This window comes from Rhamphochromis sp. 'chilingali' (assembly GCF_963969265.1).
Source record: "Rhamphochromis sp. 'chilingali' genome assembly, chromosome: 4".
NCBI classification, from domain to species: domain Eukaryota; kingdom Metazoa; phylum Chordata; class Actinopteri; order Cichliformes; family Cichlidae; genus Rhamphochromis; species Rhamphochromis sp. 'chilingali'.
In genome coordinates this window covers 19,920,545-19,942,958 of record NC_137948.1, presented here as the reverse complement: position 1 = coordinate 19,942,958, position 22,414 = coordinate 19,920,545, and the positions used below count along the sequence as shown (strand labels likewise).

Here is a 22,414-nt window from a genome sequence, read left to right as displayed (position 1 = left end):
TGTTTAATATATGCATTGAAGGACATGTCCTGGTCAAAAATGACTCCAGAGTTCCTCACAGTGTTACTGGAGGCCAAGGTAATGCCATCCAGAGTAAGTATCTGGTTACATACCATATTCCTAAGATTTTCAGGGCCGAGTAAAATAACCTCAGTTTTATCTGAATTTAAAAGCAAAAATTTGAGGACATCCAGATATGTATGTCTTTAAGACATTCCTGCAGTTTAAAATAATTGGTGTGTGTTATCTGACTTCATTGATAGATAAAGTTGTGTGTCATCTGCATAGCAGTGAAAATGTGGATACTGTATTGTTCTTTCTTTGTCATTTTTTTGTGTTAAGTCATTTTTTGCTCCTTTTTAGTTTGTTTTTTTTACTGTTTGGGAGTTGACACACTCTCTAAAGAGATGGTATTTTCAGGGGGGGGGGGGGGGGGGGATGGGATGGGAGGAGAGAAGCTGCAGAGAGGCATGTAACAGTGCAACTCTGCTTCCTGGTCCCAACTCTGGATAGTCACGACTTAGGGGGTTTAATAAATTTGGCCAGATTTCTAGAAATGAGAGCTGCTCCATCCAAAGTGGGATGGATGCCGTCTCTCCTACCAAGAACAGGTTTCCTGCCAGCAATTTAAGGAGAACATGTGGTCCCAACTACAGAGTCTGACATTGTTTTGGCAAAGTTGCACATGATTCAATATTAGTTCTAGTAACCTTCAATTGACGTAACTGGGTGTCATAATTGCCGTGATGTGAATTATAATTTTACTGAATTTATTTTTAGTATTGTAAAGATTTTCATAGACATATAGCTACTTCCAAAATAATTTAGGTTTTATTATGGGAAAGCGAGATTTCATCAAACGACAGCCATCACTATTGACAGCTTTACTATGAAAACTTAGAAGTCATCTATTATTAGTAACATGTTCTGAGATGTTTTAAGTGTTATATTGTAACTTTGTTGACACCGCTGCACACTGCTGGTCTGTTTCTGTTGGCTGATTTTTCTTTTCTCTGTCACACTTTTCTCTCCTTTTTTTTTATTTGCGCTCCTCCACAGTAAGACTCCATGACAGCATATCAGAAGAGGGTTTCCACTATCTGGTGTTTGATCTGTGAGTAACACTCATTCACACATTCTGTCAATTCTCTTCACCATACCAATTTTTATATACTATCTCTTATTAATGTTAACACCCTGTATAGAAGAAGCTCAGTTTTTACTCTGAAAGCCATGACCACTGGAGGGGAAAAAAATTCAGGGTTAAACACATTCAAACAAGATATCTGTAAATACCCAATTATATTAGAGTCCACTATGTTAAAGAATTATTATGGCAATTATTATGGCACCCTTTTGTTAGAATGCTAATAGCCAGTTACTGTAATTTGGTGAGTTACTTGCAAACATTTTTTTTCTTATTTTCGTTTGGAACGTTCCACATTCCAGTATAGCATTATTCAGCTGTCTGTGAAGGTTCTCAGTCATCCAGGTCATTGTAGTCAAAGGAGCTTTCAAAGAATAGTGTCTGGACTTCTTTAAGTTGCTTGAAGATGTTTCACCTCTCATCTGAGAAGCTTCTTCAGAACTGAAGAAGCTTCTCAGATTGTTCAGCTGCTTGTTAATGCAAAGGTCTGAAAGATGATTCAAGTGGCTTTCAACATGGCACAGTTATTGATCTTAGAATTTCAGAAACTGCTGAGATCTTGCCACAAAACCATCTATTGGGTTTACAGAGAATGGTCCGAAAAAGAGAAGCTATCCCTTGAGCAGCATCAGCAAGGCCCCCCGAGTATCAACTGATATAAATGCGAAACCCAGCTAAGTATCTTTGCTAAACAATTTATCCATTTATGACCACAATGTGTCCATCCTCTGATGGCTGCTTCCAACAGGATAACACACCCTGTTAATATAATCTCAAACTCGTTTCTTGAACTTGACAATGAAGGGCGTTCACTGTCACCAGGTCCAGTAAAACACCACTGGTATTTGGTGGAATGGGATATTCACATGATGATTGTACAGCTGACAGAATTAAGGCAGCACTGATGGCAAAAAGGGGTACAGAGTCGATACTACCGAGGTGTAATAGTTGAAGTTGCCAGTGATTTTTGTAATTGAGTCCATAGAAAAAATGACAAGTCTGTTTCAGTTTTCATGACAGCCAGAATCATGAATACACTAAATAATGATCTCATTCTCTCTTCCCAGGGTGACAGGAGGGGAGTTGTTTGAAGATATAGTAGCCCGGGAGTACTACAGTGAGGCTGATGCCAGGTAACACATACACACACACGCTGCTGAGCAAAGCAGCCATTATGCATCTCTGTCTGTTACCCGAGAGAACAACTGTGTGTGCCTATATGTGTGTTTGTGTGTCTCACATATGGTTGTCTCAGAGGTGTGATATAGTTACCTTGTCTCAGGGATCTCGGAGTTATTTATAAAGATGATTAATGACATAAAGCCTGCAATATTAATCATACACAACCTACCTAACACTGCCAGCTTTATGCTGAAAAGCTGCATCTCGAGGGAGAAAGAAAGGGGTGTGTGTGTATATCTATGTCTTTATGTTATGCATGTCTTTAACTTTAACTTTTTGCAGAAATAAGTTCCCATCATGAGGCTTAATATCACATAAATCTCACATAAAAAGTTTGATGACGAGAACAGTGTTATGAATTAGGTTATTCTTCTCTTCTCGGTTATTTTCCCTAGTATCCTCTTTTAAAATATATTTTTTCTTGATTTTTTTCCCCCTCTCTCTCCTTTTAATTTGATCCATCTCATTCCTCCACTTTCCCACCCTCAGCCACTGCATACAGCAGATCCTGGAGAGTGTCCATCACTGCCACGTTAATGGAATCGTTCACAGGGACCTGAAGGTTTGTATGACCACAGACATTGCTGCAACCTTGTTGACCAAACAGACAGACAAAAAGTCCTGACTTGGTAGCAACAGAGAGAAAATTCCATTTAGTCCTTTACATATTTTTGTTTTGCTTCTTTTATGTTTTGTTTTATAAAATAAATAAATTAAATTCTCCATTATCAACCTTCTTAATTATTACATTGTTCATTCTTTCTTTTGAAGGCAATAAAAGTAATAAAAGGCAATATATTGCAAATATTTGATTCGAGCCTACCAGATTCCGACACTTCTTCTTGCCTGCTTGTCTTCTTCTATGTTAAGTTAGTATGCGTGGCTAGTACCCCCCTGCCTGCTCGTGTAGAGAATGAGGAACCTCTTCTAATACCTCTAATATGTTGAAGACAGATTGAAAGTATGTTGACGTTATCATGGCAGTAATTTTGTGAGATGTATGACTGTGTAATGTAATGCAGTGCTGGTTAAAAATAGAGGCAATCACAAGACAGACACTCAGAAATGATCCCCATTCGCATAGTTATGTAAAAAATTATGTTGAGATGTGAAAATTTTTTTTAAGGTCATGACTATTCCAGTGGTAGCCCGTATTCTCACAACTTTCCATTAGCATTTTGATGTTAAGCAAAGAGGCAGGAGAATGCTAAAAAAAAAAGCTGTTTTCAATGTGACTAAATGGATTGTGAGCTTGTGCCTGCAAAAACACCCCAGAAAGAATAACCAAGTTTGAGATTTCCATTCTGTGACTAGGATTTCCTTTGCTGAAGCAATTTCAGGTTTTTACATGCTTCAAAATTAGGACGATTTATTCATCGTTATGTTAATCGTTATGTAGCTGTGTCTAGTTGTCAGTTACTGTCTATGTCCTGTTGAGTCATACGTCTGCCATAAAGTGACTGCTCACAGGCTGCCTGTGTTTTGAGTCTCTAAATGTTAGGAAATGCATTATTCATTAGAGCACACTGTCTAACTGGCCTTAGGTTAGCAAAGACCTTTCTGCACCTGCGCCTTTGTTAGTGCGTATGTGTTTAAATGTGTGTGCATATATGTGCATGCTGTTGGCTTTCATAAATTTATGATGGTGCTAAATTGTCTTAGTGTGCAGTGTGTGTCATTATACATATGTGGCTGAGAGTCACTTGTTTTTACACCCACGTCTCCTGTTCCACCACAGCTGCCCCCTGTATCCTTCTCCCTGCAGTGTGCACTTTGTTCCTGCTCATGGATTCTAATAGTAGAGTGTTTTTTTTAATTTACACATCACCTCTACTCCCTTTGAATCCATGAGGCTGGGGGAGCAAGTCCACAGCTCCAGTGTGAAACATGTCCGTGGTCACGTAGAGATCTGGTCCCGTGCACATTTTTGTTCTCTGTCATTGATGTGGCAGAAAGGGAGTTGCCTCAGACACTGATTTAAGAGCAGCTTAGTGTCACTGACCTCTAATGGCTTTGATTGGGATTGCTATGGCTAATCTGATCTTAGATCTGTGTCTGTGGGCAGCTTGTTCCCAGAGCGTGTGACCTCTCACCTCTAACCTGTTTGACTCCGCCCCCCCCAGCCTGAGAACCTTCTATTGGCCAGTAAGCTGAAGGGGGCGGCGGTCAAGTTGGCTGACTTTGGGCTGGCTATCGAGGTACAGGGGGACCAGCAGGCATGGTTTGGTGAGTATTCATCCATCCATTTTCCAACTTGAAATAGCTGATTGGTCAAGCAAGCAATCAGTAATGATAAATAATATTAAGTCAGCCATATAGATGTTTGACAATGTTAGGGAAGTTTTGGGGCAATACTAATAAAGGGGGATTTAGTGTTAATCTGTTGAGAATCTCTTTAATCTCGACAAGTAGGGGCACATACACCAATTGGTTTAAATGTCCCATAGAAACCTTTCGTAGGCTTCTTTTTGTTCATGAACTGGACAGCATCCTGGCCAAAGCACAACGTGATAATAGATTTCATGTGACATATTGGAGTTATTCAGTTTTCCAAAGAACACTGTCAACAAAATATTTGGCAGGAATAAAGAGTTTCACACGAACCACCCTAAATCCACAGAGGGTACATGGCAGCCAAAGCCTTGACTCCTTGTGAATAAAAATGTTACAACAGATGTCTCTTAGCAGAGTCTCTTATTCAAAATAAGAAAAAGTGAAATTTCAAAAATCAGCATAAGACAACACTCATTGTCTCACAGTCATTTTACGGCCTGCACGAACCTGCCTTTCCAAATATCCTTTCATATTACTCCTCCAGGTTTTGCAGGCACCCCAGGCTACTTATCTCCAGAAGTTCTGAGGAAAGACCCATATGGGAAACCAGTGGACATGTGGGCCTGTGGTAAATAACATTCAAATTGTCTCACTGTAGCTGCTTGGATCTAATACTGGGTCCAAAGACATCTGTTTGTTTGTTTTTACAAGGACTGAAACTTTAAGTTGTTCTGAGTGTTTTGTGGAGTGCTAAATAAAGAAACCTCATGTTGTTTTTTAAAATAAACAAATAGTATCTGAGTATAAAGATCTAAAATGCATGGGTTTGTGTGCATGTCACTTTGTTCTAGGTGTTATTTTGTACATCCTGCTGGTTGGCTACCCTCCCTTCTGGGATGAGGATCAACATCGCCTCTATCAACAAATCAAGGCTGGGGCCTATGATGTAAGCATATATACATCATCCAAAACTGAAAAAACTAAATGGTAAATAAAGTCAGACAAAACAAAAAGTGACATTTTATTTTAGTTAATTTGCACATAGGATCATTTCATCATCTGGCCATCTGCTCAGTTTTCCTGTAGCATCACTGGGAGCTCAGGACACAGCCACTGTGATTTTTGAATTGGTATAGGCCTTTAAAGATTTTTCTCTCCACTAATATAACATCTGAAACCTGAAATTGAAAATTGGATAATAATTCTGATGTTATCTCCTCTCTTCCTGGCTTGCTACAAATACAGAATCCTCAGAGCTCTGTAGTTTTGTATTTGTATATATGCTGTATATATGACACACTTTTTTTTTTTTTTTTTTTTTACAGTTCCCATCACCGGAGTGGGACACTGTAACTCCTGAGGCCAAAGATCTAATTAACAAGATGCTAACCATCAACCCCAGTAAACGCATCACTGCTGCAGAGGCCCTAAAACACCCCTGGATCTGCGTATGTGGCAAACACACTCCCAGATGTTGGAATATTTGCACAAACACACACACACACAGATGCACACAGAAATTTAAAAAAAAAGCATGAACACACACAAAAGGTGACAGTTGCACTGCCCACAAAATCGCAGCCATACATTCTTCTCACCCATTGTTTCCATTCCTTCAAATCCTCTCATCTTCTCCCTGCAGCAACGGTCCACTGTCGCTTCCATGATGCACAGGCAGGAGACTGTGGAATGCCTGAAGAAATTCAATGCCAGGAGGAAACTCAAGGTGAGACTTCTGGCAGTCCTTCATGCTTCTGTTTATATAGAACAATCCATCCAGCCATTTTCTCCTCTCCTTTTCTGTTTTCCTTGCTCAAGACTTCTCACTATAACTTAAAATGATTGCTTGTTCTGTAAAGCCTTCGAGTTGTCCTTTTGCTATGCTGCTCTTTCTTGCTACAACCTTTTAATCAATCTTTCTTTCTTTCTCTTCCTTCCTTTCGCCCATCATCATTTCCTTCTTCTTTCCTTCTTTTCTGTCAATGCAGGGAGCAATATTGACCACTTTGCTAGTCACAAGAAACTTCTCAGGTATGTCTTTCTCAGCATGGTGTCCAAAACCTGGTTTTCCCAAACATATTATGTTAAAAATTACAAGCATTTGTCCTAAAAAACAAAAAAAGAAGAAGGAAAAAACAAAACTGGAAGCTAAAAAGGCGTTACAGCTGTTAAAGAGATCTTTAAAAAAGTGGGAATTTATGAACTTATCCATCAGTGTAATACCTGCAGTAGAGGATGCGGACATGAGTACTGGCAAATTAAAACTATTATGGATGAGATTAACAAATTACTGAGGTGATATAAAGCTATTATACTGCTTTTTTTAATAAGCTAGTAAAGTTTGATTAAAAACAGTAATGAGCAGAACCTGCCTCAACTTTAAAACTTTAAGGGTTTAAAGGGTTAGATTCAATCTAAGGCATTAAAACACCAAATTCACACATTAGTATATATTAACCAGTGAAGACAGTGGTAGACCAACGAATCAAGAGGTAGATACATAGAGTATAAATGGTTGTAACCAGCCTTGTCTACAGCAGGATATTGGTGATGGTATCGGAAGTACTAGGGGAATAAACTATGAATGTTGTAGGTAGTACACTGACTATGGATAACTATTTCAAGCCCACTTAAACTAACCTGAACTATTAAACCTTAATAACTGATAATAATTTGGTTAAGTACTCTCTGAAAAGTGAATCTTCTGCTGCTTACACCATAAAAAGGTAAAATATGGAGAAACTCTAAGTTTTAAAATGAAATAAAATTGAATTTTAGAAGACTTTAAAAAAAGAAACTAGGCATAAGAATGCCATTGCTAAACACGAGTCATTTATATTTTTCAAGCTGTTTTTCTACCATTCTCTCTCTATTTTGACGCCAAACTTTTTTTTAAATATACATTTCTTTTGACCTATCTCATATTCTTCATGCTCTTATTAGACTACTTTTGCTTTTCATTCTACAGTGAAATGCATTTGTTCATTTGTGTCTCTTTTTATTTATCAGTTTCTTCCTTTTTCAATTTTCTTTCCTTTTTTGTTTGAATTGTGGTAACCATTTGAGGTAAGGATTTTTGGAATGACAGTGAAATGTATGAGGTTGAGCCCAACCAATAAGCATTGGCATTTAGGTCTTATTTTTCATTTAGAGTCATGTTTCCAAAAATGTTGGGACACTGTGTAAAATGCAAATAACATTTTTTTATATATATAACTGACAGTAGTGTAAAGATGTATAAAATGTTAAAGGTGAAAAATGTTGTGTTTTAGAGAAACGCATCCAGATCACATTGTTTTCAGGAAAGTTCTTGCTTATTTCAGAAAGACAGCATCTATTACAACACCTTCCACTTGCTTAGCTGAGCTGCCTGCACTCCTGACATGTTATCCACTGAAAACCTCTGGCATATAATCACATAAGAATTCAACACAAGAAGCCAGAAACTGATGAGAAGCTGAACTCATACATTAAGCAACAAATAGGAAAACATTTCACCTTCAAAGCTACATAACGTCTCACTCCTCCTCAGTTCCCAACTGACATCAAATTCCAAATAAGCATATGCTTGTAATAAATGAAAAGCAATTTTAAAAAAATTGTCAAATTGCCTTGGTATTATTTTCAGTTACATGTGTAGTCTAAATGATTTGTTGATAATTTAATTCTGGTTGTATTTTCTGTTTATACTGTGCCCCTACATTTTTGGAAATAGTGTGGAATAGCCAATCGCGCATGCATGAAAGTATGACATTTGGCATTTTAAAGTGTACTACAGAATCTCATCCTTGCATAAGTGCTAATTTACAATCTCAGAGAAATTTAGAGAAAGATGCAGCATGGATTATTGTAATGCAGTTTAGTGTTAAGTTTCTATGTAACATCGGAAAATAAAGTTAAGGAATAGTGGTGGGAGCATATGCGTAGGTGCAAATATACAAGTGCATGGGTATGTGGGCAAATGTCGACTTAGGAATGTTGTGTGTGAGCCTGTTGGAGATAGTTGGTTAGATTAACCTTTTCATCACCTGCTATATATACACCCAATTAACCACCCACCCTTCAGCCCTGACATGTGAGTAAGTATGTAGTAGGATAACAGCCTTGCAGAAGTTATGTTATTTGGAGCTTCAGTTGGATTGCATTATGGATCTTGCAGTTGGATCTTGCACCTGGAGTTTGGAGATAAGCACAAATTGATATGCTTGCTGCATGTTTGTGTAGCCTCTGGCACAGGACTCTCTTGAACCTCATACTGAAATGTTGTCTCTGTCTTTCCTTCTACAGCAGCTAAGACTTTGCTCAACAAGAAGCCAGATGGCGTTAAGGTGAGCTGCTTTGCACAATGAAGAAAATGCTTTGTTTCTTGCATTATTTTTGTTGGAATGTTTAGTGTCTGAGAAGCCATATTGATTATTATTACTACTGTTATTATGCATTTTGCACTTAACAACATTATCATTCAGGGACAGTCACTCAAAGATGTGGGAAATGGGTATTATTTTCTTAGCTTTCCTAGTTTTCTTAGCTTGTTCGTAGCTTATGTTTCTGGTCTCATCATCCTCTTTTTAAATTATTGATCTTTTTAGTTTTTGTATTTATTGAATTTACCTAAACTCATGTTTTCCATAGTCATTTATAATGTTTCTTTAGAGTAACATGATGCTCTAGCATACACGGTTTATCAGTGTGCTTGGTATCAGAGCACATTAGGTCAAAGGTCAATAACAGTCTCTCTTGTTGTATCATGTGATCTAAGGCCGTATGTCTTGGACACAAAAAGCACAAAAAGGAGCACAGCTGTCAACTGATCACCACCTAGGAGTGAGCCAGATCAGATGGTGAGGAAGGTTCTCAGACAGACCTGGAAAAACCCAAACGACTAGTGAGGGTGAACTGGGAACATCTGGTTGAAAGCCCCTGTGTGTAGTGCGTTTAAATCTGGAAGGATTCCTCTTGCTTCCCAGAGAGTCTGGAGACACAGAGTCCGAATGAGCCTTGTTAAAGATTGGAGGCGGAGTGTAAGACAGCAGGAGGGGGGGTTTCCATTTTCAAAATGAGGGACCGGAAATTGTTCTCCAGTTATTGGGGTATCACACTGCCCAGTCTCCTGGAGAAAGTCTATAACAGGGTGCTGAACAGGAGGCTCCGGCTGATTGCTGATTCCATTCTTCACCTTTGCAAAACTTTCAAGAAGGATCATGGGAGTTTGACCATCTTGCGTACATGGGATATTTTGGAATGTATATGTACATTGTGGAAACTTTGAAAAGGTTTACAACCAGGCCATCTGGTATTTGTATGAACAAAGGATGCGCTGTCCCCGCATTCTTCACATAAAGTCAAGAATGTTCTCAGGGCTCTAGGGTTGCCCCCTGGCTCCAGTCCTGTTTTTGATTTTCAAGAATAGGATTTCAAGGCACACAATCACAAGCATTTGCTCTGGGAATCTCTAAATCTGTTTGCTCTGTTGGCTTCATCAGAGTGTGACCTTTAGGACACATTAGAGTTTGTTTGGTTTTTTTTCCAGCTGCCTCTGATGTCTCACGTGTCATTATGTTAAATCCTTTTTTTTATCATCTCCATAATTTAGTTTTGCATGGTAACATATAATAGGAACTGAAATTAGAGCTTTCAAACAGAAGAGTTGGGATGATCACTTTGGTCTGTAGCCGATGTGAGAGAGTGTGTGTGTCTGAGAAGTGTGTATGTGTCATGTCCCTCCCCTCTACACTGCCCCCCTGCAGGTCAACAACAAAGCCAACACAGTGACCAGTCCTAAAGACACTGGCCCTGCCCCTGCACTGGTATACACACACATTCTCATCTACACTCACAGCTTCTTTCACAAAACTTCTATATGTACCTGCCTCCCATCCTGTGGAGGAGGTTCAGGTTCACCCTTTCCACATTGTAAGATCATATTCTTTTTGATCTCAACCTTTGATAAGAAGATTTCAACTTTTAAAAAAGACATGTAAGGATATTGTAGTAACGTGGGGTGAAATACATGTCTAGCACCAATAATAGACTATCCCTGAATGAAATAGTGCATATAGACCTTTGTAACTGTGCAGCATGTCCCAGCTCCAGATTTTTTCATCAACCTATCTATGAAAGATATTTATAATTCAGATTGATGTATTTATGAATTCATTCATCTGAATTAGCAGTGCATGCATGGGATATATACCGCTTGGCCAGTTTGGATTTGCTGAATTTATGCACCGTTAATGTTGGGTTAAAGCAAGTTAAGTCTTTATATACACACGCACACACACACACACGTTTGGATTAAGCTCTAATGAACATGAAGTTCTGTGGTTAGGGTAACCTCTACCTCAACCCCCCCACTTCTTGTGTTCTTGTATTTCTTAAGAAACTCTTCTTCTTTTCTTGCTCTTTTCATTTGTACCATGCATGAAGTCCTTTCATGTCATTGTACTGTACATCTGTTAGATATGCAATTAAAAGTAAAATTGCTGACAGTAATCCACATGTGCATTTTGTAGGATTTGTTACTGGCATAGTTGGTCTGTGCATGACTGTAAGGATTGTGAGGATAGTTGTTCTTTGGGCATGGTGTCTGCTGTCTACGTCAGGCCACATGACTGCCACTATGCATGATGTCAAAGACTTTCTGTCCTCCCATTTGCTGTCAAGTTGATTACGCATGAACACATGCACATGACATCTGTCTTTCCTCTCTTTCTCACTCCATCATCACACACACACGCCCACCCCCAACACACAAACACACATACACACTCACACAAGGCCGCTGATGTTATAATCTTATGTAATCTGGGTGAGTGATTAGAAAGACTGAGCTGGTCACCAGGATCAATTCTACAAAAACCCAGACATGTGATTACCAAGTGAGGGCACTGGCTAGGGCTGCTGAGAGAAAATCAGATGCAAAAAAGACCACACAATACAGAAAGAGTGGAAAGAATGAGAAATACAATAAACAAGAAATTGACGCACACATTTGAATTTGGTCTCAGATACATTGTGATGAATAGATTTACAGATAGACAAAGTTAAAGATTGTAATGAGTAATTGATGTAAGTGGTTGGCCATCTTCTTGACCGTCAGTTTTAGAAAATACACAAAATACATTTTCTTCAGAGGTATCTGCCCAATCATAACTTTTCTTGCATTGTTGAAGTATTTGCTCCCACAAGTGCCTATTATATGTTTTTCTTAGGAACCACAGACAACTGTGATACACAACCCTGTGGATGGAAACAAGGTATAACATAAACAAAGTTCACTTTCACTGATGGCTACATTTAATATTAAGTCTGTTTGCTCCTGTACTATAGACTTTCTTAGTAAGAGCTAACAGGAATGTTTTCCAATTTACCAACAAGAATAAAGCAAATTTGCTCATAAATCAGAGTTTATGAGACCATTTAGCTTTTAAAACTCTCCATTTAAGACTTAATTGTATTACAAATGCATGTTGCATGATATCATTAAAGAAGCATGTATTATGTGTCCATAATCTTTTTGTCATTTTTGTCAGGAGTCAATTGAGAGTGCCAACACCACCATTGAAGATGAAGATGTGAAAGGTAGTAAAAACTGTATGGTTTACAGACTTGCAGATCTCTGCTACACTGGTAATGTTAGTCAGTCCTCATGATTTCCAGTCAGACTGGTCACTCCCATCTGTGTTTTTCTACATCCTGCTTTGTTACGCAGTTAACAGCAGGTTAACTACTCCTGCTCCCATTTAGCTTTTAACTCTTGCAAAATGGAAATTGTTCTGTTCTTTCGTTGTCTTCTCCTCCAACTGCATCCATGTACTCCTAGGTTAATACAAAAATGGGAACACATGCTGCTTTTGTGCCCACCATTTTATGTTTTTATTATTAAATGTTTCCACTCAGCATTTTTTTTTACTCTCCTTTTATGTGTTTTTGTTGAGAAAATCTTTTTTTCGCTATGTCTCTCACCATACATGATTATCTTTGTTACGTCTTCTGCCCTTTATACACACTGGACACCCAATCATTCAATCATTCAATCATCCCATCTCAGCCCTTCGTCTGGGCAGCTTAGTGAGTGGTATCTTGAGTTCTAAGAGCCGTTCCTCACAGATGTCTGACTCAAGACAGACTCCCAACTCCTCAATTCAGAGTAAGTCCTCCACAATGGGGAAGATGCCCTATTTTGCTTACCCAGTCATCCCTGTGAGGTAGTGTTCCTTATATATAAAGTGTCTCAAATGCCATGCTCGTGATGTTCAGATCATATCCTTTTCTTAGACCACTGGGTGTTTGCAGTAGTCTGTGATTTAAGAAAGTTACTCCTCAGTGACTATCCCTTCTTCAATAAAATGAAACCTCTGTTTATGACCCTATTTGCTCCTTTCGTCTGAAGGTGAAGGACTTCTTACAGTTTTTAAAAAAAAATATTATTTAACATGTCTGTTGTTTCACAAATTGAGTAATTTTTTCAATATCCCCCAGCCTGCACCAATAACAATAAAGGTAACTGTCAATATTACTTAGTTTAAATCGCTTTTACAGCAAATACTTGCATCTGACATTGGTTTGTCTTGATTCATTTGAGCTTTGTTGGGTGAAATATATTGTCATCCTGCATTTTTCCTGCCTGATATCACTATTAGTCATGGGAGGCTTTCTTCCAGCTTTTTTTTTTTGGACTCAGACATGAATGATCAAAAATGTTGTGAAATCCTTTCTTGAGCGCCTTCCATTTCTAATAACCTTAAAATCCTGCAAATCCGTAGAGTAGAACTCATCTGAAGCTGATTTGTAGCTGCACTCTGAACATTTGCCTGAAATATAGTAACAACACATTTATTATGCCAGTTTAGCTGATGATTTTCTGTGATCTTGTGTTTTAGCTCGAAAACAAGAAATCATCAAAGTTACTGAGCAGTTAATTGAATCTATCAACAATGGAGACTTTGAGGCCTACGCGTAAGTTCCCTTCTGTTCACGTTTTCCCAGTAACATAATTATAATGTGTATATAATGTGGCCTAATAAACACAGACTCTCTTCCCGCATTTAAGTCACAGCTCAAAACACATCTGTTCAAACTGGCTTATTCGCTTTAGTGCTGATTTTATCTGTTGTCAAGTTCTGCTTTGCAATTTTAACTTATTGTATGTATTCTATGACTATTGCTTCTTTTATTAATTCTGTTCTTTTGTAAGGTGACCTTGGGTTTTTGAAAGGCGCCCTCAAATAATATATATATATATATATATATATATATATATATATATATATATATATATATTTATATATTTATTAGGGGTGCAACCATACACAAAATTCACGGTTCGGTTCGATACTTTGGTGTCACGGTTCGATATTTTTTCGATACAAAAAAAATGTTCATGCCTTTTTAATTTGTCATTTATTAAATTTTCACGGCACATTCCGCACCACATCTCTGTGCGTTCATCATTTGTTTGAAGCCAGCTCACCTCCTGCAACTACTTTTCCGAGAATACGCGCTTCTTTTGTGGTTCGGACTCCTTCTGACATTTCTTTGGAGGTGGAGGAACACCAAAGTAATTGCTTAAAGGAGCTTCTTCGACATCTTTAAAATAGTTCTAAACAAATGTCTGTCCTCCTCCTGAAAATCGGATGTATGCAAACACGCTTTGCAACTTCTTATCTTGTGCCTGTTTTTTATTTTGACAGCGAATGCACACCTGCGGACCACTTATGTGCAGCCCTGGTTATATAGCTCGTCATATTGCAGCCACAGAAATTATTTTGTCCATGAAACCATAAAGCTGCACTTTCTTTTTGCCTTATAGTCTGATTTGTCATAACTTTTCCGTTTTGTGGTAAGCTTTTCTTTGGCTCTCACTTCTTCACCCTGACCTGTCTTATTTGGCTCAGCAGAACTAAAATATTGTGGCGAGCTCAGACAAGGAGGAGACGGAGGTATCGTTTGGTCTTGCTTCCTGTGAGCTAGCCAGGGAGCACAGCCGTTTATTGACATCTGCAGAAGAACACTGCCGCTAGCTAACTGCTCAGCGCGGCAACAGCACAGCAACAACAACAACAACAACAACACACAGGGCGCCCTCTGACCCCGGAAGGACACACTGTCGCAGCGAGAGGGCGTCACCCGTCACTATGGCAACATAAACAAAACATAACTGTACAAACAGAACCCCGAACAGCCCTGACCCACTACAATATATATCCTGCTCCTTTTACACACGCACTAACATAACGCTCAGCGATTCTCTGCGCGATCAACCTCTCACATGTTTAAGCTTGCTGCGGGAGATTTCACTTGTCATGTTTGCATAGTAAGCTAACGATTGATAAGACATGTCAGAGAAATTGGTGCGCAAATTATCATCACTCACCAATCAGTGCTGTCGCTCTCTATACACAGTTTGCGCGATTGCAAAGTGAAAGCAAAAAACAAGCGCAAATTCAAACGCGATTTCAATATGTCACATATTGACAGTGGCTCACCGATGCCAATGACATAATTACCCAGCTACATTTCTGAAAGAATGCAAAAGCATTGACATATATTTTTCCTTCCTACGATAGGCCGACGGACAGGGCAGAGATAGATTTTGGTAGCCCGACTGGAAAAATCGCTAGCCCCAGGACGTCGGGCATTCGATTTTGCGAGCCCTGTATCTGATTGAGGAATCACTCATCTTTGGAAAAGAGAGTTTATTATAGAGAAATGGCTCTTTCCAAAATAAAAGCTATACTATACGCTTCTTCTGGGCTATATTCTCAGCAGCATATTAAACATATCAGGTCCCCATAAGGAGAATCATGTGCTAACGGCTGTCTAAATGACTCGGGTAAAGTTTGTAGCATGCGTGCTTGTTGTTTTTGTCTGCTTCCACTTGTCTTTGCACTAGGATGATGTCGGCGTAAATGTGCAGTCATATTTGTTGTGTTCCCACTAGTGCTGTCAGCGTAAATCTCGTTGAAATGACGTTAACGCCACAACACGGCAAATCTCCGTTAACGAGCTACCACGGATCGCCCTTGCATGGGGCTGGACGGCCAACACGTTAACGAGCTAACTGTGCTAACACACTAGCTCCCACCCATGTAATTGAGCATTGCCTGGCACATCCAACATACTGTTTTACTTTAGTCCATGACGCGCTTACCTTCAGGGTCATACGTCACATGAAAACCAAAATAGTTCCAAACGCCAGATCTGAATGAGGGTGGGGGAGGTTCAATTTGCCATGTTGCAAGGAGAGCTTAACTTCTGTCTGCTAGCTTGCCCTGCACTCAGTGAATCTGCGTTTGACTACTCCGCCTAGGCTGCACTGTCGAGCGCTGATCCACTGAGCGCTCAACACAGACAGCATCGTCAGAAGGAAAGTTGATAAAATAAATTAAAATTTTATTTTGTATTGTTCGATACATATGTGTACTGAACCGAAAGCACTGTATTGAACGGTTCAATATCGATACGAGTATCGTTGCACCCCTAATATATATATATATATATATATATATATATATATATATAATTTCATAGACTTATTTGCTTGTCTTCTTTGCTGATGCTACATTATGTTTCTGGTGGAACAGGAAAATTTGTGATCCTGGTTTGACTTCCTTTGAGCCTGAGGCCCTGGGCAACCTCGTGGAAGGACATGACTTCCATCGCTTTTATTTTGAAAATGGTAGGTTCAAGACGATTAATTCTAACTTTAGAAAAAAAGCTGCTCTAGCAGTATCTTGAGGACTCATATGGAGAATTGCCTGCAATTTCTGCATTTCAAAAGAAAATCGATAAACTACTAACAACCTGGGTAACATTTGACAAATTAAAATGGAATTAGAAAGAGAATTTGCAGAATTAAAAAGAGAATTTGAAGAGAACTTTTGCTTATGCAAAAGATATCTGCAACTAAAATCTACCAGCTTTTAGTGTAAGAGTTAGAAACAGCTGGCTGACCTCGAATCAGCATTTGATACTAGGAGTAATTAAGGATTATGTTTAAGTAACAGTACTGGAGTCTTTAACCTCCTAGGACCTGGTGTCCACATATGTGGACATCACATTTTGGGTTGTCTAGACCAAAATACAAAATTTTGCTCTACCAGGGCCTGATATCCACGTACGAGGCCATTCTACTGCCACTGTTCTATCAAAATTTAAAACGAATGTCCTCATATGTTGATCTCATTTTTCTCAGAAACAAAAGTCAGGTAAAAAAAATCTGGTAATTCTTTGTTTTTACATTCATCAGGTCCCAATCAGCCCAAATAGCAAAGAGAAATTAAAAATGCATACCATGAAAGAGTTCGGGTCTTAGGAGGTTAAACACAGAGAGTTAGTATAAATATGTTTGCTTACATTGGTATGACAAGATGAATGAACTAATGCACAAGTTGTTTATCTCAGTCACAGTCTGGAGAACTGTTGATTTTTCAGCAGGGGAGAACTTGCATGTTTACATTAAATGTTCTGATGAAAACATATGGTTGAAGAGACCAAACACAATCAATATACTACACTGGAGGAACAAAAAATTTCATTTTGTAGTTTGTTTTAATACAAAGTCGAACATTAAGACTGCTAACTAATTTTTTTGAATCTACATTTTCCATCTGGTGGTTACTTTGCTGCTGGAACAGCTAAATTTCACCAATGAGGGACAATAAAGGATATTTCTATTCTAAATAACTGCAACTACTAATCTGAGCTGTCAATAGAAATCCCTCTTTAGGGAGCTGATAAAACAGAAACAAGCCAAATAAAAAAAGACCTTGAGGAAAACAAATGTATGACATATTAATCTTCTTTTCAACATTCACACTATCAAGTACATCTGTGCATGTCAACACCAGTTCATAAATTTGTAAATAGTTGACTTAAGCTTGTCAAAATGATAAATGTGTGCACAGAGCTATGGAAACTTTTATTTGGAGGACATAATGCACAAAAAAGGGATAATATGATTAAGATACCTAAAATAACAAAGTCCAGTTCACAACCAAGGAGTTATTCGGATTGTTGAAAGACAATATTATAGGAACATTACTGGAGTTGGACTGGATTGTTTGTCCTATATCAATATTTAGTTCAGTTTGTTCATATTTGCTGCTAAACTACAAGGGCATTGACTAACCTTGGAGCAAAAAAAAAAAAAAATCACTCATGAATAATGACTGCTATAAATGGCAGAATGTCCTCAGTCTGGGTAAAAATAGTTCAGATAAACCAGATATGCCCCAGAAACCTCAATCACTTGGCAACCCCATGCTTGTCCACTATCCAGCATCAACATATGGAGACTTCACTTGCTCTGATTTCATATCAGTTAATACTCCAAAGAAGAATCAGCATTTTGTTTTTGATGCAACTGTATCTGCTGTATAATATTAACATAAAAAGGAGCAATTCTTAGCCAACTCTGTGTGGAAAGTGGGGAAATACTACCCATAACATTCACATATTGTGTGGCATCTTTCTCTGTTTCATTTGCAGCATTGTCCAAAGGGAATAAGCCAGTTCACACCATCCTATTGAACCCACATGTGCACCTTATTGGGGAAAATGCAGCATGTATTGCCTATATTCGGCTGACCCAATACATGGATGGCAGTGGCATGCCTCGCACCATGCAGTCTGAGGAGACCCGAGTTTGGCACCGCCGTGATGGAAAGTGGCAGAACATTCACTTTCATCGCTCTGGCTCGCCCAGCATCCCCCAGTAAGAGACAGTAAGAACTGCGAAGCTGAAAATGTGTTTTAGGAAAATAGATGTACCACCTGACTAATGTAATGCAGCTGTGGGCTCCGGGGTATGATCACTGTTGGCTGTTGCACCTAATCAATAGAGGGCACACTCTCTGTGCTTAACCAGCCGCATAGCTTATTTCAGTCAGTAATTATAATTATCTGTTTAAACACTTAAACATCTGTTTGACATTGAATTTATTTTTTAATTATCAAACATTATTCAGATGAAGTTGCAGGAAATGATATTACAGAATATAACCAACAACGATCGTGGAATTATGCTTAGAAAAGTGATTCTGTTTATCTGCACCTATATTCTTCTACTCTTTTAAAAATTAAGGTATGAGGTTTCATATACATACTACCATTGTGTGGAATTCGAGCTCAACATATTCAACTTCAATTCATGTTTTGATCAAGCTGTAGTACATTGGTATAAAACTTGCCGTTGTCCAATGTAGTGGATGAGACAAAGAAACAGAAAAGGGGCAGTCAGAAAACCTTGAAGACTGTTTTACATATGCACTATTGCATATATAGTATTACAACAGAAACGGCGAGAATGGAATTATTAAGTAGAATATGAAAACGAAGCTGTCGTAGTACTTTAAGCAGGAAGCATTCTTTATATTTCTAGATGTTAAATGCTTACCTCTAGAGAAACATTCTTGCTTCTGCTTGGTGAAAAAAGGGAGGTAACCAGGATGAGCTGTTCGATGAAGTGTGCGTTCTTTTGTGATTCAGCGACATCCTTTTATTGTTAGAGCAAAAATAATTATACCAGGCTTGGCATTGTCGCTCTTGAATTTCCCCGAAGTTTCCTTACTCCTACTAAGATAAAAAATAAGTACCAGCTATCACTTCACTATTGAGAAAGCAGGGAATTTCTGTATTACGGTATGATGTAATATTAATTTAACCACAACCCCCCTCTATGTCCTGGGCTTCCTACTCTATCACTTTATCAAAGCTTCAAAGCCAATATTTGGTGTGACCACCTTTATTCTCCAACACAATCTGAACTGTCTTAGCTAGCTTTCTTCTAATATCTTTAAGTGGTCTTCAGGAACTGTTTTTCCACAAGGCTCTCAGTAACAAAGTGCCTAAAGATACAAAAGTTAGTTCTTTGTTCATTTCTCTGTTATATGTAGACAAACACTGGTTAGTTAATTCTGTCAGCAAGGTACCTTTTTATGAATGAACAATTCATAGTCTCATTTGTGTGGCCTAATAAGTAAACACAAATCAAAATAAACCACAGCAGCAACAACAACAAATCATCTTCTGAAAGTGGCCAGGTCGAATAACTGTGCAAAGAAAACAACTGAAAAAACTTCAGAAAGCCAGGAGAATTATTGCTAAAGACCAATTTGGAAAGAAAGAAAATCTGGCTCCATGGAAGCAAAATATTATAAATGCATGGTGGCTCTATATGTTTGGACGGTATTGTAGCTAGATTATGTAAACCAGTGCTACGAGCACCGGTAGCTAAAAAGTTTCTGAATGATTTTTGATGATTTTTTTCTTTCTTTCTATCTGGGAAGATTAGAATAGTTTATAAATCCATAAATCCATAAAGCCTGTTTCAGTTTAACCGTTGTTTTTAATTAATTGCATGCTCAAAAAAACGTTTTGTCTCACTACCATTTCTTCTTGTTGCATGTTGAAGCTCTACTTGGAACCTTGTTAAGATCCAACCATGCAAAATATGATTTTTTGCCATTTTCAAGTGTTCTTAAACTTTTGATCGGGGCTGTTTAATGCGCTGAAACTGTAGTTGTATAACATAAAATATCACCTTAAGCATTCCGTGCAGACTTTCTTTAAAAGTGAAAGAACTCCTGCTGATTTGTTTTGAATTGAGAGCTTGGGAAATGTTCACTTGGCATGGCATGATCATAATATCGTGTATAAACTGTTTGCTTTGCAAAGGTTAAGTATAAATATTGGCATTATATTTGAACACACCTGTGCAAGTGTCTTGTTGGCATTTCTGGGATATTACCAGTAAACAGTATCGCAGAGCTGTTTGCATGCCAGTACCATGCCAGTACTTTTCACTTTCACTGATGTGTGCTTTTCATTTCATGCCATTACATGGCTTAATATGTTTTCTCAAAAGATCCTTTTTATGCTGTCTTGTCAGCAAAGATTCACATGGTTGCTCTCTGTCTTTTCAGTTAATGGAACATCAACATGTGGTCACATAAAAAAAAAGAAAAAGAAAAAAGAACCCTCATCAGCAAATCTAGTGGAGTTCATGACTGCTCTTTGACCCCTCCATAAGGATATGACATACCACAGGAAACAAGTATTACTACATTTTACTGTTATGGCATTTTATTAATGGACATCATTCGAAACCACCACTGGGTGGCTGCACACCGTATTTGGACATTATGAAACAAGCATATTGAGAAAAAAATCTTTTTTGTTTGTTTTTTTAAGATGTTTTGGTATGCATTTTAAATATAAAATAGAGATGTTTAAAGATCTACAACTGTAACCTCTCCCCAAAAAATAGTTATGTATTTTTATGTGTATTTATGTGTGTGCAATTCAAAAACATTTGGAAGATCAGAATGTTAAAAATTGAGCTTGCTTTAGTTCTGGTGATGTATATACATTGTGATTGTTGGTTTAAAAACACAAAACACAACAAAAACAAATACTGAAATTGCTATTCTTGCTATCAGAGGACTTAAGAGTTTACGTAAAATCCAGTTTATGAGCTACATTTATGTTTGCTATGAGCTAAGTCATACTGTTTAAATTGTCAGATTTCAATCTATAGTACTAATTTAAATGTAAAGAAAAGCAGAGCAGCTTACACTTGCGTTGAGATATGTTTGCCTTTATATAAGTGAAATAAGAAATAAGAGAATGTAGCATATATGTAATATATGAAAATCCAAGACTATTGTGTAGTGCATGGTGGGGGGAGGGGGGTGTTATCGTGCTAAGATCATATGAAACTATTATATCTTCTGTTTGATTTGTCAGTCACTGACTTGTTTGTTTGTATTTGTTAATGTTGTGCATCAGTCCTGTCCAAATGTTTCTAATGTCCTCCAGCATCATGGAACTGTTGTAAAAACAATAACATTGTTATTGTTACCATCCAAATATCGGAATCTCATATCTAAGAGGAGGAGAATAAACTCCGGGTTGCCGAAGCACCACTTACATTTTGTACAAAAAATAAGATGAAAGCAAGCTCATTTTTCATAACGTTTGTACTTGTATTGTATAACTGTATGTAGGGTTTCTTTTGTCATTTTATTCTTGTCATATCAGTGTGTTATTTTGCCAATTGCATAGAGGTGGTGCAGATGATGAAGATGGCACAAAAGCACTAGAAGGTTTGCCTTCTGTCAAGTCAAGTGATACAAACTGGTGGTCGGACTAATAGGTCTGGAAGCACTGTATGAAAAAGTTGCACCAAGGCAAGAGGATGGTATCAGAAAATTGAAGGAGAGAAAGTGCAATGGACTGTAATAAATGTTGGGATGTCTTCCTTGGCGATCAGTGCTTCTGCTAGCCAGTGGTCTTACCACTGCAGGACAATGGCAGTGTCTTTGTCATCCCTACTGTTTGCTCTTTTCGACTGATTTGTCTCTTCTTTTTTAAAAGGGAAAATATGATAAACATTTCTTTCGACAAAACGTATGATGTCAATGCAATGCACCACTCCTTATCTGGTGTGTAACTGTTGCCAGCATGGCAATGGATGGCTTAACATGTTTAAGAAATAAATAAATCAGCTAAAATATGTGATAATTGATGTGTTTTAATTTTATTTTGTGTTATTTTGGTATTGATTTTTCATGCATTTGTGTCCTGTGGTTTGGTCACTGTGTGATTAGATTGCTGTGCTTCAGAAATGCTAAGCCCAGACCAGGCTATATTGTTGTGCCTGATTATTTGGATATTTAAAGACTTATATTACATTTTCATGTTTAAACATACTCTGAAATACAACATGTACAACCTGGGCTCTGGGGAGGCCAATCCATGACTGATAGTGTGCATACGTATCTTTTTTCTACGCAGGTATGCTTTTAC

At 38.1% G+C, this 22,414-nt stretch overlaps 1 protein-coding gene across 18 annotated transcripts in view; it reads left to right on the top strand.

Moving 5' to 3' along the window:
- The window catches only part of camk2d2 (calcium/calmodulin-dependent protein kinase (CaM kinase) II delta 2), a 51,085-nt gene extending 28,956 nt beyond the window's left edge, over positions 1-22,129 (top strand). For 3 of the 18 annotated variants that reach the window (XM_080879260.1, XM_080879259.1, XM_080879272.1), the window contains exons 4-21: positions 1,060-1,114; positions 2,215-2,280; positions 2,819-2,891; positions 4,453-4,555; positions 5,148-5,231; positions 5,455-5,549; positions 5,929-6,051; positions 6,246-6,329; positions 6,592-6,634; positions 8,891-8,931; positions 10,351-10,410; positions 11,815-11,859; positions 12,136-12,184; positions 12,654-12,752; positions 13,486-13,561; positions 16,189-16,283; positions 18,095-18,320; positions 20,530-22,129. In XM_080879260.1, the coding sequence (XP_080735386.1) occupies positions 1,060-1,114; positions 2,215-2,280; positions 2,819-2,891; positions 4,453-4,555; positions 5,148-5,231; positions 5,455-5,549; positions 5,929-6,051; positions 6,246-6,329; positions 6,592-6,634; positions 8,891-8,931; positions 10,351-10,410; positions 11,815-11,859; positions 12,136-12,184; positions 12,654-12,752; positions 13,486-13,561; positions 16,189-16,283; positions 18,095-18,320; positions 20,530-20,533 (1,421 nt within the window). In that variant the 3' untranslated portion in view covers positions 20,534-22,129. Of the gene's footprint in view, positions 1-1,059; positions 1,115-2,214; positions 2,281-2,818; positions 2,892-4,452; positions 4,556-5,147; positions 5,232-5,454; positions 5,550-5,928; positions 6,052-6,245; positions 6,330-6,591; positions 6,635-8,890; positions 8,932-10,350; positions 10,411-11,814; positions 11,860-12,135; positions 12,185-12,653; positions 12,753-13,485; positions 13,562-16,188; positions 16,284-18,094; positions 18,331-20,529 lie in introns of all 18 variants that reach the window. The other 15 variants (XM_080879270.1, XM_080879274.1, XM_080879273.1 and 12 more) reach the window with 9 other exon arrangements.
- The last annotated feature ends 285 nt before the right edge of the window (positions 22,130-22,414 follow it).